The following is an 18,767-nucleotide window of genomic DNA, read 5'->3' on the forward strand; positions in this document are numbered from 1 at the left end:
TGGAGCCCTGTGGGGGGATGGCAGGAGGCCTGAGAGATGTACCCCTGCCACAGACATGGGGATAAGGGCTACGTCCACAGAAATTCGCTCTCATGTTCCCTAACTAAGACCTGGGGGGTCTGTGGCCAGGCTAACAACTCCACACAAATGTGACAGAGCCTGACAGGCAGGTGCCAACAGGAAGCACGTGCAGGGGGCTCTGGCAAAGCAGCCCCTCTCCCACTCACTACCCACCCCAGCTGGGGAAGAAGAGCCTCCCCATCCAAGGCCCACCCTGACCTGGGAGAAGCAGCCCGTCCCCTGTCCACCATTAACCCTGACCTGGGAGAATTAGCCTCTCTGCCATCCACCTTTCACTCTGACCTCTGCTGTCCATCATTAACCCTGGCCTGGGAGAATCAGCAACTCCCACACTTACCATCTACCCTAGCCTAGGAGAAGTAGCAGATCGCTGTGCACCATCCACCCTTACAGCCTTACCTGGGAGAAGCGACTCCTCCCCCATCCACCATCGCCCTTACCTGGAAGACTCAGCTCCTGCATCCCCCATCCACCCCAGCCCTGGAGCAGCAGCTCCCCTTTCCACTGTCCATCCCGACCTGGGAGAAGCTGCACGCCCCCATTCATCGTCCATCATGACCTCTGAGAAGCAGCCAACACCCCTGTGCAGAGAGCACCCTGATTTTGGGAGAAGCATGAGGTGGGCGAGAGGCAAGTCACTGCTGCCCCTTCCTGTGACTCTCCAGGGTCCTGCACATCAGGCTGTCCCTCTGGAGGAGCCCCCTGAACCTGGGCACCGAGGGGCTTGGCCGGGTTTGCACGTCCACTGGGAGACGTCCTTCTAGGGCTCCTCACTGAGCAGATGAAAGAGGACTGGGGTTAAAATAAGTTTTCCCAAAGCTGCAGTACAGCTTTCCGCCCTCTCACTGCCTGAGATAAACTCTGGCAACTTCCTTTAACATTAAATTTTCTGTTCGTCACGTAATAAACTTGATTATTGGCCATAAAAACTTCATTAATACACAGACTACTTACTTATACTCACCGATTTATTTCCTGTGTTATTGAGAGCCACTCATTTGGTTTAGAAAGGCCAGTATCACACTGAGTAATTCAAAACATATTTAAGGCATAGAACTTGCTTTTTTTTCTTCTTAAGCAAAATGAGGAGTTGTAGCCAATCTTGCTGGTGTTATTTATAGCATCTTATTTCCTGAGAGAAGACAGGAAAAGTGAGCCCCTGTCCTCCCTCTCTCTGTCTGGCTCCTCCCAGGCCTGTCTGGCTGGGGCCGGGGTGCAGGAGGAGGAGGAGGCGGCGTCCGGCCGGAGGGGCTGGACTTGGACCCCCCAGCAGGTACTCGGAGCAAATGGTGAGATCAGAAGGGGCATGATGTCATGCCTCCGAAGGAATGAATTAAACGTGTGTGATTGACAGCGCCGCACAGGAGAAGCGCATATAAAGCGTGGCCGGGAGCCGCTCGGCCACGTCCCCGGAGCGTCCAGCGCGGCAGGCCGTCCCCTTCCCACCCGGTCCGGAGCGCTGACGTCGGTCATCACTGCGTCTTCCTAGCAGACCAGGTAAGATCATTTCTTAAATTCTCGCAGTTACTTCATCGTGCTCTAGTTTTAACAAATTAGAGCTCTCCAATCCTAAGCAGGGGGGAAGGAAAAAGCGCAACACAGATTCTTCATTGAAGGTGGGTGGCCGCCTGGGATCCTAAAGTTCGCGTGGAGTTTCCGCTGCCCACCTGAAGAGCAGGCACGTGCACCCCACACTAAGCCTTCCTCCCCTGGGGCGCCCCTTCCCCTTGGAAGCTGTGGTTGCTGCTGTTTTAATGCATATACCTGCCTGGGAACCCAGGTGAATGCTTTAGGGTTCAGAATAAGAAGGTTCCTCTGCACAGTTTGCTACAGGGGAGGGGCTGTGAGAAGGGAATTAGAAACAACTCCCTGAGTATCCGAAAAGTGACCGGAGATGAGAGACTCTGATTGTAAACACTATAAGCAGCTGGAAAGTGGTTTTGAATGTAACTAGCGTGTTTGTGGTGAGTCTATGGAAAGTCCTGTGACGGGCATGCTGTGGCTTTTTACAGTTTTGCAGCAGGGTGCATATGGAAAACGAGCTGGCAGGTTGAATGGCTGCCACTTACGCAAAGCGGTTTTGGCTGCCCCGGCGGGGGGCTGAGCCCTCAGGAGCCTGTGATTCATCAGCCTGCTCTTGGTGGGGGGCAGCTCATAAACAATTAGCTCTCTGCAAAGTTATCTGACTTCCATTGTTCATATGAAAAGACCTTTGCAAATTCAAGCTACATTCTGCTGCAGGGAGGCACTGACATCTTTCTTTTGGAAAATCACGAGCGTGAACGTGGGTGTGTGGCGTGCAGAGGCCGGGCAGGGCATCCGGCAGCTCCTCCCCGGTTCCATCGCCGCCCGTGTCGCTGGAAGCGCTGGGGCCAGGTAGCCTGGCCGCTGGTTCTTTCTGCTGGATGGGAGCCTCGCAGTCCTTTGACGATCCGCAGCGGGGAGGCTTTGCTAGGCTCCTGCTGTTGTAAGAATCCACCTCAAGGCAGAGACAGTAGGATCTGGTTTTGTCCAAGGAGTTTGATTTACTTTTCCTAACCTGTCCTTATGAAGCTGGGTGTCCAGAACTTTCGCATTTACCGGTCTTGGCTGGCCTCCGCAGAGCCAGCCGCACACAGGCGTCCCTGGGGCCCGACATGTGCCCAGCTGGGTGGTCGGATGCGCGATGCCGTCCCGCCAGAGCCGGAGAGGAGGGACGAGCCCGCCGAGGCGGTGCCTGCGCGGCTGACTCCAACCCGTCTCTGCGGTGCTCACTGCCCGCAAGTTCACGGCCAAGTGTTCTCCTTGGCATCAAACCCTCGTAGAGCTCCATAGAGAGGCCCTATCAGCACCACCGTTATGACTGCGGCTGCCTCGGGCAGTCAGAGCAGAAAGCGTCCCAGACCCAGAGGCGCGTTCTGCTCTGGGAACCTGTGCCGGTGGCTTGCTGGGCTGAGTCAGCCGTCAGCCCCCGCAGAGATTCATGTGCTGAACTCATCTCTCATAACCACCTGATGAGGTGGGCGTTTTACATGACTATGGCTTTCATTCTACAGATGAGGAAACGGGACCCAGGTGTTAAGTCAGTTGCCTTAGGCGGCGCAGCTGGTGCTCAGCTGGTACTCAGCATTGCTGGGCCTGGTGCTCGCAGCCGCCGTGGGTGTGGGCCGGTGATGCTTCTGGAACCGGGATGGGTGCCCCCATCACTCAGGACCCTGGGGTCAGCACCGGGGGGAGCAGATGTGTGGGGGAGGCTCTGGAGGGGCTGCCTGGCATTTCTCTCCTTCTGGGGAAAGTTCGTCTTTCCTGGAAGGTGAGCATTTCCAGGTTACCAAATGCTGTTTCTGGAAAGTCCTTGGATTAACAATGAGAAGTTAATGGCCTTTGATATTCTAAATATGGGAAGAATGGGGGTCTCCTTCTTAGCTTCATCCTAGAGCACGGTGTGATTGGTTGCCAGAAGGGGCTTGGGGAGCTGTGGGACCCGCAAGCCCGATCGGGAAAGGAGAAGCTGAGACCCACGGGGTTAATCTGCAGCCGGGCTTCAGGCCAGGCCTCCTGACTTCGGGTCCAGCCTCCCCTGAGCTGTGCCAACTTAAAATCCCCAAGAATGGAAAAACAGGCCTGCAGGAAACTGAAAAGCCAGGGTCAAAATGATGGCTTAGTCAAGTGTTCTGTGTTTTTGTAAGCATAATTCACCAAATTAAGTTTATTTCTTTTATACAGTTAATATTTATTGTATTTTATTAGGTTATGCATAACTTTTTTTTCCTGGATATTTACACAAAATGCTTTCACAGATTATTTTTGTCAAGCTGGATATTTTTCTAAATTCAAACTTTCTAGATCTAAGTCCTGGCCACGTGTCCTGTGAACAGAATGACTCCAGGCAAGCGCTGAACTTGCTCATCTGTAAAATGAGGACAATTAGAACACCACTCGCCTCCCCCGCCATCGTGAAGATGAGACTATGGGAGTATTTAGAACCTGATGAGTACGGTGCAGGCCAGCAGATGCTGGCCCAACAAATCTTAGCTTCAATTGGAAGAATCCTGCTTGAAAAGCAAATCTCTTCCTTAGCTCTTAGCTTCCCACGAATCCAGTCGGTGCTGAGTTTCAGATGCAAACTGTTTTTCAATGGTCATGTGAGGCACCGGGCCAGAGTCTCTCACAGGCAGGATTCCAGCTGTCGACTCATCACTAACAAGGGGTTCTTGTATTCCCAGGAGACAAACTGCAGGAGGCAGCATGGTCTGGGGGCTGGTCCTGCTGGCTTTGTGGGTGTGGCCCAGCACGCAAGGTGAGTGTCTGCACAGTAACTTACTTTTGAGGCAATATGACATGAGATAATTTATCTTTGGAAAATTCAGGTGTTAGAGAAAAACACCATTCCACCTAGAGCTGCAGTGTCTTTCTGTGCACAGTTCACCTCGTTTCTGTACAGGATGTTCACAACACTGCAAGGATTTGGGGTGGGTGACTTCTTTTATCTCACTTTCTTCCTCCTTTAAATATTTTCCCATGTTTATCTTTCTACAATACAGTTTTTAATGACTGCATAATATTTCATCTCAGAGAAAGCCTCGTATTTTTCAACCAATTCCCACTTAGATTGGCTTATTTTCATTAGCATAAATGATGACACAAAACAAGTGAATAAATCTTAATAGCATTTGTGATTTTATCCTTTGGGTAGGTTGCAAAATTAGAATTGCTGAATCAAAGCTTTTAATTTTTTAAATTATTGCCAAATAGCTGCATGGAACTTAGTTGAATGCCCATATCTATCCGCAACACTGTGTATTACACTGTTGTGATTTGCCAGACGTTAGATGGGAAGGAAGTCTTTGTTTAAACTTTCCGCTCAGGGTATGACTTTGAACCGTTTAAACTGTTAGGATTTTGGTGAGGTCTGATCACTTTTCTCGCCAACAGTTTAGGTGGTGACTGAAAACCATTTGTTTTTCTACTTGAGACCCATCACGGTTTTGGACCCTTACCACAGGGTGCATTATGAGTTGGAGAATACATTTTTAAGAAATAACAAGATGCTGACATAACTGGGTTAAGGCAGCTGATCTCAAGAAAACAACATACAATTCAGCCGCTTTCTGACACTCTATCAGGAGGAAGGCTGAAGATCATGCCTTTCCTAGTTCATTCATTTATTTGATGTTTTCCGGAGCCACTGACTGGTAGAGGGGAAGGCTGGTTCTCAGCCTCAGATCTCAGATGCGAGAGCCAGACTGCGCGCTGTCTCAAAGTCACGGCCTGGGACGTGTGCCAGAATGTCAGTTGGGGCATGGCTTCCCTGGCCAAGAAGGTCGTGCCATGCAAAGGGCCCGTGGAATAGGCAGGCAGGGCACTGCCTGGCTCCACGATTTACCTCCTGGCACACGCTCCTCGACAGCCAGGGACAGAAACTGACCCACAAACCTGCAGCCGTGTTGGGACTACACTCCGAGTAGCGCCACTGGCACGGAGGACGGTGACTTTTCATCCACGATAGCTCTAGCCTTCCTGTCAAAGAGGGGGAGATGCTGCGAAATGGGGCTGGCCTTGTTCATCTCCTCGCACGCCAGGCTCTGGTTTGTCACCCTGGGTGGGGCGAGCTTCGCCCTCTTCCCTACGTCACCCTTCTCTCCTGTGGTTCCTTTGCAGCTGGTCACCAGGACAAAGAGATGACCTTCGACCTTTTCAGTGTCAGCAACATCAACCGCAAGACCATTGGTGCCAAACAGTTCCGAGGGCCCGACCCCGGCATGCCAGCCTACCGCTTCGTGCGCTTCGACTACATCCCGCCTGTGAACGCCGAGGACCTCAGCAGGATCACCAAGCTCATGCGGCAGAAGGAAGGCTTCTTCCTCACGGCCCAGCTGAAACAGGACGGAAAGTCCCGGGGCACGCTGCTGGCTCTGGAGGGCCCTGGGCTGTCCCAGAGGCAGTTCGAGATTGTCTCCAATGGCCCTGCGGACACGCTGGACCTCACCTATTGGGTGGATGGCACCCGGCACATGGTCTCCCTAGAGGACGTGGGCCTGGCTGACTCCCAGTGGAAGAACGTCACTGTGCAGGTGGCTGGTGAGACCTACAGCCTGCACGTGGGCTGCGACCTCATAGACAGTTTCACACTGGACGAGCCCTTCTACGAGCACCTGCAGGCAGAAAAGAGCCGGATGTATGTGGCCAAAGGCTCGGCCAGAGACAGTCACTTCCGGGTACGCCCTGTGGGGGGCAGCCCAGGAGGGAGGAGAGAGCTTTGCTGGGAACGGACCCGTGAGCGCAGCTGGTGATGCAATGTTGGGCTTGAGCAGGCAAAGCCTGGCCTTGGAGAAGCACATGGCATGTTCACACGTGCACACCACACACAGCCACAGGCATGTGCACACATGCATGCACACCACACCACACACACGTGAACACACACATGCAAAGACATATACACAAACACTGCATATGCACTCACACTCATGTGTCTATACATCACACACATGCACAGACATATACACACATCACACCACACACATGTGAGCATGCCCTCATATAGGCATGCCCATGTGCACAGAAACACCATACATGGGCACACACATACACCTGCATAAACACCAGGCATACACTCATGTGCACACATGCACACCACACACAGCCGTGCAAGCACACACGGGAACACATGCACACATATTTACACATAAACACCATACATACACTCACATCCACAGACGTGTGGGCATACCACACATGTACACAATACACACCACACACAGCCACACACATGTGCACACAAACACCTGACATAGGCACGCATACACACACATAAACACCACACATACACTCACATTGACTCACATGTGTGTACACACCACAGGCACACCACATACATACATGTGAGACACTCTCACACATGCATATGTGCACACAAACAGGTGTGCACATACTACACACGTGAACACACATGTGCACACAAGCATCATATAGTCACACACATGCACACATAAACACTATACATAGACTTGCATTCACTCATATCACACACACATACAAACACACAAACATATAGATGCAGACACAGAACCACACGTGCACACACACATACATATGCACAGACACCCATACACACATACACAAACACCACATGTGAACTCATGCATACACATAGCTCCAGCACGCCGGTGCACACACACAGGCACCCGTGCATACACCACACATGCAGAGCCACTGGCAATTGCAAGCACATACATACTTTCACACATGCACTCACCCCCACATGCAGACAACACACACAGCACACACGCAGACACAATAACGCTCACCTTTCTAAGCCGTGATTAATCAGAGAGCGTTGTCCCAGGTGTGCTTTCCTGACTGGGCTGATAATCATCAGCTGAGACTGAGGCTCCTTTGATGATCAAGGAATCAGTCCCATTTGAATATTTCTAACAACCTCAGACTCTAGATCACACCTGAAACCACTTCTAAATGTTTGCTTTAGTGGCAAAATGATGGGAGAGCAAAGTAGCAAGGGTCCTTTTCCAGGGGAGAGGGCGATTGATTTATGAGGGAATAGTGTCATGTCCATTTTACTTAAAACATGTTTGAAAATGAATCTTCCTTAAATCGCAAGCATTTAGAATCATGATGGTGTGTTACTTAGGACATTGGTCTCTCCTGAACATGGAGGTCTTGGAAAGAAATAAATACAAGGTTAAACTCAGTAATTTGAGTCAAACTCTAGCTAAACTCAGCCTAGAGACGTGTAGCTTGCTGAGTTAATCTCTCGAGGGCGTCAGGGAGTTCCACACCATGTAGGATTGGCCCAGCCCCACTGTGACTCAGCTGTGGAAGGCGCTTCTATAGGCCAAGATCTGTGTCTCTGAGTGGACCAGTGGGCCTCCGTGAGCCCCTTGGCCAAACGCAGGAACTCACTGATCATGAGTGACTTGCAAGGGAAGAATGGCCTTCACTGTCCTTGGGAAGTGCCCAGAGACACAGCGGGCCACCTCCTCCAAGGGCCATCCTCACTCTTACTGACGCAACATTTCCTTCTTCTAGTTTGTAGATTTCTTGCATTCCACTTCCATTTCTTGTGTCATGCTTAAAAACAAAATTTCAAAAGTAGTATATATAGAGAACCTGATTATAAAGATGTTACAAACCTGTTACACAGAAGGACATAGTCTCACTACTTGAAGATTCCGACTTGTGTTTTTAGAATGTCAGTTAGCTTGGCATCAGACATTGGATGTTTACCTGTCGCTCTCTTTTTCTCCTTATATCTATTTTCAGGGTTTGCTTCAGAATGTTCACTTAGTTTTTGAAAACTCTGTGGAAGATATTCTAAGCAAGAAGGGTTGTCAGCAAGGCCAGGGAGGTAGGTGTGCTTTCAAAAATTGATTTCATTATTTACTGTCTTGGATGGATTTCTATTGTGACATGGTGTGTGTGTGTGTGTGTGTGTGTGTGTGTGTGTGTATTTAAGTAAAATATTTAAGTAAAAATATTTGGATAACTACCACTATTGTCTTTGAGTGAGTTAGCTGGTCAACTAAGACATGTTGATATTTGAAAAAATAAATTGATTATAAACAATTAATTTTGAGTAGATTTTAATAATCCAAAAAAGTTTTGTTATACAAGACTAAAAATAAATAACTGGTCCTTTAACATGACTTTAAATACAGACACCTGCTCCTGTGTATTAACGTGCGAGGATTGCCTGCCTAAGGAAACATCACAGATGTTTGTCGAACTTGACTTACAGGACTTCTCTTACATGTTCATAGTTGTTGACTCCATCATATTATGGGACTCAGTGCTTCTTAAATCATTGACAGATGATGTGACCTTTTCTAAAAGTTAGTTACAATTGTGAATGATATTTCTAAGCATACTTTCCAGTATTGAGCATTTAATTACGAAGGTCGCTATGACAGGTTCATTCAATGCCGTACATTATTTAATCTTCAGAGTGGCCATGTGAGATGGGCACTTTCACTCTCCTCGTCTGACAAAAACGAAGGCTGGTGCCTCAGGGGGTTCTGTGTGGCTGCTGCGTTCAGCTCCTGGTGAGCAGGGAGCAGGGTGGCCCCGGGTCTGATAGCCTCACAGCGGGGCTGGCGTCTGCTACACGGTGGCTGTGTGTACACGAAGGCCACGCCATCTCAGTTCCAGATGATGACAAGTGTCGGTTGTCATTGTGTGGATCTGCACATCAGGAACACGTGGAATTTGGTATCTTTGACGCACAATGACTGCGACCCCGCCGCCCGCCTCAGGTCTGCGGTGCGTAGCCCGCTCTCCAGGTGTGCTTTGCCCGTCCTTGGCACTGTGCCTGTCCTGCGAGTAAGGAGAACAAGGAGGCATTTGATCATCAGCGCGGGGAGAGAGGGGCTGTAAGTCCAGTCCTCATCCCAGCGCTGACTCTCACCCCACCATCACGCTGGGCGTGCCTGTTGTCTGAGGGGTAATTTGTGGCACAGGCGGAGTTATCTTGGCTCCAGCCCTCTGAGTGCCAGGGCCTCAGCTTCATGAGGCTGAACTCTTCCAGGGGCTCCTGGGGTATAGGTGGCTGTGAGGCTTCTGGATACTTTTATTTTGCAATAATGTTTTCTCAATCTGATACATTATGTGTGTGTGTGTGTGTGTATGTGTGTGTGTGTGTGTGTGTGTTATCAGCATACACTGCTGTCTCCTGTCCTTGCTCTTCCTGGTGTCACCCAGCACGAGGCCTCTCTGGGAGCCAGGGCAGGTGGTCCTCCCTGTGATACTCTCTGTGCTCCTCCCTGTGTTCCCCCCTGTGGTGCCCTCTGTGGTGCCCGCTGTGATCCCCCCTGTGGTCTTCCCTGTGTTCCCCCTTGTGGTCCCCCCATGGTCCTCCCGTGGTCCCCCTGTAGTCCTCCCTGTGGTCCTCCCTGTGATCCTCCCTGTGGTCCCCTCTGTGGTCCTCCCTATGGTCCCTTCTGTGGTTCCCCCTGTGGTCCCCCTGTGGCCCCCTTTGGTCCCCCCCGTGATCCCCCCGTGGTCCCCCTGAGATCCTCCCTGTGGTCCCCCCTGAGATCCCCTGTGATCCTCCCTGTGGTCCTCCCTGTGGTCCCCCCTGAGATCCTCCCTGTGGTCCCCCCTGTGATCCCCTGTGATCCTCCCTGTGGTCCTCCCTGTGGTCCTCCCTGTGATCCTCCCTGTGGTCCCCCCTGTGATCCCCTGTGATCCTTCCTGTAGTCCCCTGAGATTCCCCCTGTGGTCCCCGCTGTGGTCCCTCCCCGCTGTGATCCCTCCTGTGGTATCCCCTGTGATCCCCCTGAGATCCTCCCTGTGGTCCCCCTGTGTTCCCCCCAGTGTTCCTCCTTGTGGTCCTGGCCCCTGCTGCTGGCCCCATCCGCGATGATGCTCACCATCTTCTGTGCTTCCTTCCCCTCAGCTGAGATCAATGCCATCAGCGAGAACACGGAGACGCTGCGCCTCGGGCCTCATGTCACCACCGAGTACGTGGGCCCCAGCTCGGAGAGGAGGCCGGAGGTGTGCGAGCGCTCCTGCGAGGAGCTGGGAAACATGGTCCAGGAGCTGTCCGGGCTCCACGTCCTCGTGAACCAGCTCAGCGAGAACCTCAAGAGAGTGGTGGGTGCCCTCGCGGGGACCGCCGGGGATCACAGGGCACGGGCAGTGTCGCCACCGGCCCGTCTCATCGGGTCTCCACACTCCCTGGCCTGGTGGCGGCTCATGCTGCATGTAAAAACCCACAGTTCACAGGGAGCTTGATGCCGGGCTCCTTGGGATCCCTGCTCAGTACTCAGTGTTGCGAGGGGAGTTGGCTACCTCGGGCAGTATTCTCAAGGAAAACGTCCCGGGCAGAGTCTTCAAAGTGAATTCTTTCTTTTTGTTTTTGAGATGGAGTCTCTCTCTGTCACCAGGCTTGAGTGCAGTGACGCGATCTCAGCTCAGGGCAACCTCCAACTCCTTCGTTCAAGCGATTCTCCTGCCTCAGCTTCTCAGGTAGCTGGGATTAGAGTTGCCCGCCAGCACGCCCAGCTAATTTTTGTATTTTTAGTAGAGATGGGGTTTCACCACGTTGGCCAAGATGGTCTTGATCTTCTGACCTTGTGATTTGCCTGCCTTGGCCTCCAAAAGTGCTGGAATTATAGGCGTGAGCCGAAATTCACCTCTTCAGTAAACATACACGTGTGAGTGTATACACACACACACACACACACACACACACACACACACTCACAGCCCTGCAGAGGAAACGTCTTTCCTTTCAGGCGGGATGCGCAGTTCCTGTGAGGCTGACATGCGTGAAGTGGGTTTGAGTAGTCCAGCGTGTCGGAGAAGAGAGAGGGATGCCTGCGGGGGTTCAGGATGGGCAGCTTGCAGTTTAGAGAAAGGGACTGAACGTGACGAGGTGCCCTGGGCCGCGGTGGCCTGAGATATCCCCATGGCTAACCAGGGTGCAGGAATGCTGACTGTACCTCATACTCGGAGGACACGAAGTAAATCACGCCAGGAGTTGGAGCCAGGGGCAGGGAGGGCGGCAAGGCCAGGAGGCTGGCTGTGTCCCTGCCAGTCTCGTGGCTGCTGCCTGGGGACCTCGTTCCCCGCCCACCAGTCCTCCCTTGTGTCCGCAGCTAAAGGAGCCCCAGTGTGGCTCCCACTGGCCCGGGTGTGCTGTGAGCCAGGCAAGTTCCTCTCCCCTGGAAGGCAGGAGGATGGGGCGCCCCAGAAGCCCACGCAGTGCTGAGCCGTGGCACGGGCCGAGAATGCTGCATAAGGAAGGAGGGCAGCTCCTGCATCGTCCTTCCAGAGTCAGGTCAAGTTCTACTTGACTTCAGAGGATCTTAATGAAGAAGGAAATGTATTTTCATCCTCAAGCGTGATGACTAAATGTGTTGTATGACCGTCTGTGCTTAAATGTTTCACTTCATTTTCCAGTCGACTGATAACCAGTTTCTCTGGGAGCTCATTGGTGGCCCTCCTAAGACAAGGAACATGTCAGCTTGCTGGCAGGACGGCCGGTTCTTTGCGGAAAACGAGACGTGGGTGGTGGACAGCTGCACCTCGTGTACCTGCAAGGTGAGGCCCCAGAGCAGGCACCGCCGGACACTCGGCACAGCTGGCCTGCCGGGAAACGCCAGCGTTCAACGCCATTGTGCAAAACCTATTACACTGTGTGAGGAGATCCGAGGGTAAGAGCCATGGAACGGCCAGGAACGGTAACTATGACTTGAATCAACCTCTTCGTTTGCACACAAAGAACCAGATCCCAGAGTGACGGAGTGACCCAGCCAGCGTTGCCAGTCAGTTAGAAGCAGGAGGGACGGGAAGCCAGGTGTGGCTCTGGTGGAGCCCTGAGGCTCGGCAGAAACATTTGGGGAAATAGAAGTCCCTGCCTGAAGTCTTACAGACAGACCATTCAGTTTCTCTCCGTAGTTCACATTACTCTGTTTCTGCTGACAGTGGCCTCAGCCTCAGCTCACAGGAGCTCCCGCTGCCCATCCTTTCTTCCCTCCTCCAGAAAACGTGAGACTCTGTTGCCCCTTTGCTGCTCAGTGAAGGGAGAAAGGAACAGAAGGGCTGCAAGGAGCCATCTGGGGGCCCGGCTCTCATTAGGCTCTGAGCACTCATGGGAGAACAAGACGCCCTTATGTCCACACCTCTGTTTGTGATGTATGGTCCGTGGGATGGAAGACATTCAGCCGTCCCGTTCACCCTTCCAGTCTCAGCCCTGTGCCAGTGTCCCCTGCTCTCGAATGAGAGCCCCATGCATGCCTTTTTTTACTTGTAGAAATTTAAAACCATCTGCCACCAAATCACCTGCCCGCCCGCGACCTGTGCCAGCCCGTCATTCATTGAAGGCGAATGCTGCCCTTCCTGCCTGCACGGTGAGTATCGCCAGCCCGCAGGCGCATCCTGCATTTTTAGGAGTTCCATGCTTGTGTGTTTAATAATTAATTGGTTAGTTTCAGAGAACAAGAGTGAGGATTAGCCTTGTGAGGACAGGTGAGGGCCACCCCAGCCACTGGTGATCCACTGTGGACTGACTCGTGGCCAGAAATGAATGTAGAAGCTCTGGGAACCCAGGGGAGGGAAGGCCTGTCCTGCCGCTTCTCAGACGCGAAGCTGAGCCCAGATGTCAAGCAGGCGAACCCAGAGCAGGCCCCGACGGAGCCCCAGCTGAGAGTCAGAGAACACACCCAGATCTGTGACCGTGTTGTCACCGCGAGTGATCCCTGCACACACACTCGTGGAAAAGAACAATACAAAATCAGACAAACAAGAACTGAAGACTCTTACCCAAGGACTATGCACTAAGTGATAGAAATATGTTTCAAGGAACAGAAACGGAGATGGAGGGGAACCACGCGTGGACACCCTGGGGGCCCCCAGCCACCCTGAAAACTCAGTGCATTTTCAGAGACTGGGTGGCCCCAGTGCTGCCTCCCACCTCTGCACTGAGTTCCATTCCCAGATTGGCTCTGCTGACTGCACCCAGAGCTCCTGAACCATCAGTGGCTCCCCAGTGCCATGCCATTGGGAAGGTGCTTCAGGTCCACACCCTGAGTCAATGCTGCACTAAGACAAGGCAGTGCTTCTCCCAAATGAAGCTAGTCGCCATCCCCCAAACATTCCTGGAATTTCCCTCTGGCCCCAGAGCTGTGTCCTCCTCGGGACACCTGACCTCTAGATGTGGACAGAGAAAGCAGAGGCTCAGAGCTCATGCTCTGCCACTCTGTGATTTTGAATAAGATGGGATTTTTCTGAGCTTCAGATTTATTACCTGTAAAATGCAGAAATTTAATCCCCTGTACAGTTAGTCTTACAAATTAAAATCGACAATTCGATTTTAATTTGTAAGAACAAATTTGTGAAAACACCTGTTAGATATTCACAAAGTTAGATCGCTCCTGGCACAGCATAAAAATATAATTGATTATCAAAGGGCCCACATTAGACTCAAAGGAGACAGTTTATGTTTTTTTAAGTTATTTATTTATTGCACTTTAAGTTCTGGGATACATGTGCAGAACATGCAGGTTTGTTACATAGGTATACACGTGCCATGGTGGTGGCTTGCTGCACCCATCACCCCGTCATCTACATTAGGAATTTCTCCTAATGCTGTGGCTCTCCAATACACCCATCCCTTGCTATTCCTCCCTTAGCCTCCACCCCCAGGCCCCAGTGTGTGATGTTCCCCTCCCAGTGTCCGTGTGTTTTCGTTGTTCAACACCAACTTAGGAGTGAGAACATGAGGTGTTTAGTTTTCTGTTCTTCTGTCTGTCAGTTTGCTGAGAATGATGGTTTCCAGTTTCATCCATGTCCCTGCAAAGGCCATGAACTCATCCTTTTTTATGGCTCCATAGTATTCCATGGTGTTTATGTGCCACATTTCTTTATCCAGTCTATCATTGACAGACATTTGGGTTGGGTCCAAGTCTTTGCTTCTGTGAACAGTGCCACAATAAACATACGTGTGCATGCATCTTTATAATGGAATGATTTGTAAGCTGTTGGGTATATTCCCAGTAACAGGATTGCTGGGTCGAATAGTTCAATTTCTATATCTAGATCCTTGAGGAATCGCCACACTGTTTTCCATAAAGGTTGAATTAATTTACATTCCCACCAACAGTGTAAAAGTGTTCCTCTTTCTCCACATCCTCTCCAGCATCTGTTGTCTTCTGATTTTTTAATGACCTCCATTCTAACTGGCGTGAGGTGGTATCTCAACGTGGCTTTGATTTGCATTTCTCTAATGACCAGTGGTGAGGAGCTTTTTTTTTTATGTTTGTTGGCTGTGTAAATGTCTTCTTTTGAAAACTGTCTGTTCATTTCCTTTGCTCACTTTTTGATGGGGTTGTTTGTGTTTTTGTTGTAAATTTGTTTAAGTTGTCTGTAGATTCTGGATATTAGCCCTTTGTCAGATGGGTAAATTGCAAAAATTTATGTTATAAAGAGCATCATAACCAGAAAAAGGCCTTCTTGACCATTTACCTTTTCTTTTCTTTTTTCCCTGCTCTCTAGAGCATTTTGTCATAGCACATTCGCTGGATTTAGCTCCTTCTGGGATTTTTTTCTGGCATTAAGTTGCTGTGTTTCCTCCCATGCAGGGGCTGTGATTACCGATAAAGGATTTCTTTACAGGGAATTGCCTTGTTATTCGCTTGTTTCAGTTTATTTGGAAATAAGCGAGCTGTAACTTTCACCAATAACTGAATGTTTCACTACGTTATGTAAATCAGCGGACAGAGGTTAAATGGAAATACATCAAATCTTTATAACTTGGATGAAACTTCATGTAGACAAGATCAAGCACTGGTCTTTGGCATGCTAGTTTATAAAATCGATTGAAAGAGTTTCCCGGACACATGGGTTTAGCTCCCCTCAGCACCCACCGGTAGACCCAGAAATGTGTGTTTGCTCTTCCCTGGAATGGCAGCCCCTGAGCTCCTGTGCAGGTCACGAACTTGGGTCACAGGGAGCCACAGGCCAGCCAGAGAAATGTCCAGCTGCCCGGCCAGGCACTGGCTCCTCGGACACCTGGATGCACAAACCAGGGCCCACGCAGCTGCCCTGTGCCTGCTCTGGTCTGTGGCACACCCGCCAGGCGGGGCCTGAGCCACTGCTTGCTTCCTCCCGCAGCAGCGGACGGTGAGGAGGGCTGGTCTCCGTGGGCAGAGTGGACTGAGTGCTCCGTGACCTGTGGCTCTGGGACCCAGCAGAGAGGACGGTCCTGTGACGTCACCAGCAACACCTGCTTGGGACCCTCCATCCAGACGCGGGCTTGCAGCCTGAGCAAGTGCGACACCCGCAGTGAGTGTCGGGCGGGTGGCGCCCGCTTGCCTGTGGGGTGGAGCCGGGCTTCTCTCAGTCACTGGAGACCTTTGCAAAGGACAGAGCTGCCTCTGGAGGATTCTGGCCAGGCGAGGCTCTTTCTCCCAGCTGTTGGTAGGGGCGCTCCTTCCCTCTCCTCTGCAGCTGTGAGGTGCTCCTGAGTTGGTAAGGCACAGGCTGATAGGCGCACACCCCTGTGGGTGGCACGGCCTGATCCTCTGTGCTTCTTGTGTTAGTCCGGCAGGATGGCGGCTGGAGCCACTGGTCACCTTGGTCTTCATGCTCTGTGACCTGTGGAGTCGGCAACATCACACGCATCCGTCTGTGCAACTCCCCAGTGCCCCAGATGGGGGGCAGGAACTGCAAAGGGAGCGGCCGCGAGACCAAAGCCTGCGAGGGTGCCCCGTGCCCAAGTAAGTGTGGGGAAGGCGTCCCCTGGATGGGCGGGTTTGCAGGTGGCTCAGAGTGAGCAGCCTCAGCTGGAGCCCAGATCCAGGTGCCACGGCCTGTTCCAGCCCAGCCCAGCCAAGCAGCACAGGAGGCTGCACCCAGGGCCTGGCTCCGTACTGGACCCGTCCTTTGTGACTGATTCTGCTCACCTGTGCTGAGCACCAGCCTCCTCTGAGGTAGCCCGTTTCATCCCTGCTCAGGACAGACTAAATGATGCGTGAGGCAGCACTGCAGGTGTCATGAGAGTGACTGTGGGTGGGAGTGAGTGGGTGGGAGTGAGCGTGAGTGGGAGTGGGAGTCGGTGTGAGTGAGTGTGGGTGTGAGTGTGGGTGTGAGTTTGGGTGGGGTGAGTGTGGGCGGAGTGTGTGTGGGTGTGAGTGTGGGTGGGAGTGAATGTGAATGGAGTGAGTGTGGGGGGAGTGCATGAGTGTGGGTGGGAGTGAGTGTGGGTGGGAGTGATTGTGGGTGGGGTGAGTGTGGGTGGGGGTGTGAATGGAATGAATGTGGGCAGAGTGAGCATGGGTGGGCGTGAGTGTGGGTGGGAGTGATTGTGGGTGGGAGTGAGTGTGGGTGGGGTGAGTATGGGTGGGAGTTAGTGTGAATGGAGTGAGTGTGGGGGGAGTGAGTGTTGGGGGAGTGAGTGTGGGTGGGAGTGAGTGAGTGTGGATGAGTGTGAATGGAATGAGTGTGGGTGGAGTGAATGTGGGTGGGAGTGAGTGTGAATGGAGTGAGTGTGGGGGGAGTGAGTGTGGGTGGGAGTGTGGGGGGAGTGAGTGAGTGTGGGTGGGAGTGAGTGTGGGTGGGATTGAGTGTGGGTGGGAGTGAATGGGTGGGAGTGAGCGTGGATGGAGTGAGTGGATGGGGAGTGAGAGTGAGTGTGGTTGGGAGTGAGCGTGTGTGGGAGTGATTGTGGGTAGGGATGAGTGTGAATGGGGTGAATGGATGGAGTGAGTGTATGGGGAGTGAGTGTGAGTGAATGTGGTTGGGGAGTGAGTGTGGATGGGGTGAGTGGACGTGAGTGAGTGGGGACACGGAGTAAGTGTGGACAGGGGACACCGCAGATGCACTGAACCGTGTGTCCCTGGAGTGACCTTTCCCTGAGTCTGTGCACCCCAGGGTCGGAGTTACAGAGCACTTGGCCCAAAGCGTCAGGGCTTCCCCAGGGAGACCTGGCTCAGGACGTGCATGAACATGCCAGGAGGAAGAGCGTGTGCAGCGGTTGCTTTGAGCTCTGCCCACGCCTCTTGGAAACTGCTTATGGTGACGTTCCGTGTCACAGCAGGCTTCTGAGTGGAGGCCAGCCTCCATGACTGAGGGACACCTTGGTGTGGAGTTCTGAGCTTCTCGGGATAAAAGGGGATGGGGGCTGGGCACGGTGCCTCACCGTGCCTGTGATCCCAAGGTTGTGGGAGGCTGAGGCAGGAGGATTGCTTGAGGCCGGGAGTTTGAGACCAGCCTGGACAACATAGTGAGACCTCTGTATTTAAAAAATTATTTTATTAAAAAGAAGAGGCTTTATGATTTTTCTTCTAGAGGCCAAGAGATCGCAGCAAAGCCGCTGGAAGTGCTGTCATCTGCAGCAGTCCCCAAATCCACCAAATCTGTAACAGGCTCAGTGGTGTGGTGACTCTCTGAACCTTAGTCAGCCATCCTGGGGAGAAACAGTTTGTGGGGCTGCGCAGGGAACACCAGGCCCCACCTGCTCTTCCCTCGCTCAGCCAGCTGGCGTTCTCCGCCCTGGCCTTGCTCTGAGCTACCCCTGCTTGGCTCTCCCCACAGTCGACGGCCGCTGGAGCCCCTGGTCCCCATGGTCAGCCTGCACCGTCACCTGCGCTGGAGGGATCCGGGAGCGCACACGGGTCTGCAACAGCCCGGAGCCTCAGTACGGAGGGAAGGCCTGCGTGGGGGATCTGCAGGAGCGCCAGATGTGCAACAAGAGGAGCTGCCCCGTGGGTGAGCGAGAGGCGCAGCGGGTACCGAACCCCAGGGTTCATTCTCATGAAAAGTGCACAGGCACTGGGAAGCCATATGAAAAACAGACAAGAAAAGTCCATTTTAGTTTCACACGCAAAGATAACTGCTTTTCACATCTGTTTCAGTCCTGCTGTATTTCTCATGCAAAAACAAAAAAGATGCCTTGTGGTTTGGCCTGTGGGATGTGGCTAGTTGTGTGTTGTGGAATGTGGTGTGTGGTTATCTGTGCAGTCTGAAATGTGGCACATGGGTAGTTGTATGGTCTGGTGTGGCATGTAGGTGGTTTTTAGTGTGGAAAGTGGCATGTGGGTAGTTGTGTGGTGTGAAACGCAGCATGTAAATAGTTGTGAGGACTGGAGCATGGCACGTGGGTAGCTGTGCAGTGTGAAACATGGCACATGGGCAGATGTGTGGTCTGGAATGTGGTGTGGTGGAAACATGGCACATGGGTAGTTGTG

The 18,767-nt window shown here is 52.3% G+C and overlaps 1 protein-coding gene across 1 annotated transcript in view; it reads left to right on the forward strand.

Annotated features, from left to right (window-relative positions):
- The first annotated feature begins 1,312 nt into the window (after positions 1-1,312).
- Positions 1,313-18,767, forward strand: part of THBS2 (thrombospondin 2) — a 35,666-nt gene continuing 18,211 nt past the window's right edge. Inside the window, exons 1-10 of the mRNA XM_003943441.4 lie at positions 1,313-1,578; positions 4,287-4,360; positions 5,722-6,278; positions 8,344-8,428; positions 10,475-10,671; positions 11,983-12,123; positions 12,836-12,932; positions 15,694-15,864; positions 16,122-16,298; positions 18,115-18,288. Of these exons, the coding sequence (XP_003943490.1) occupies positions 4,309-4,360; positions 5,722-6,278; positions 8,344-8,428; positions 10,475-10,671; positions 11,983-12,123; positions 12,836-12,932; positions 15,694-15,864; positions 16,122-16,298; positions 18,115-18,288 (1,651 nt within the window). The 5' untranslated portion in view covers positions 1,313-1,578; positions 4,287-4,308. The remainder of the gene's footprint in view (positions 1,579-4,286; positions 4,361-5,721; positions 6,279-8,343; positions 8,429-10,474; positions 10,672-11,982; positions 12,124-12,835; positions 12,933-15,693; positions 15,865-16,121; positions 16,299-18,114; positions 18,289-18,767) is intronic.

Source organism: Saimiri boliviensis, chromosome 4 (assembly GCF_048565385.1).
Source record: "Saimiri boliviensis isolate mSaiBol1 chromosome 4, mSaiBol1.pri, whole genome shotgun sequence".
Classification (NCBI taxonomy): Eukaryota; Metazoa; Chordata; class Mammalia; order Primates; family Cebidae; genus Saimiri; species Saimiri boliviensis.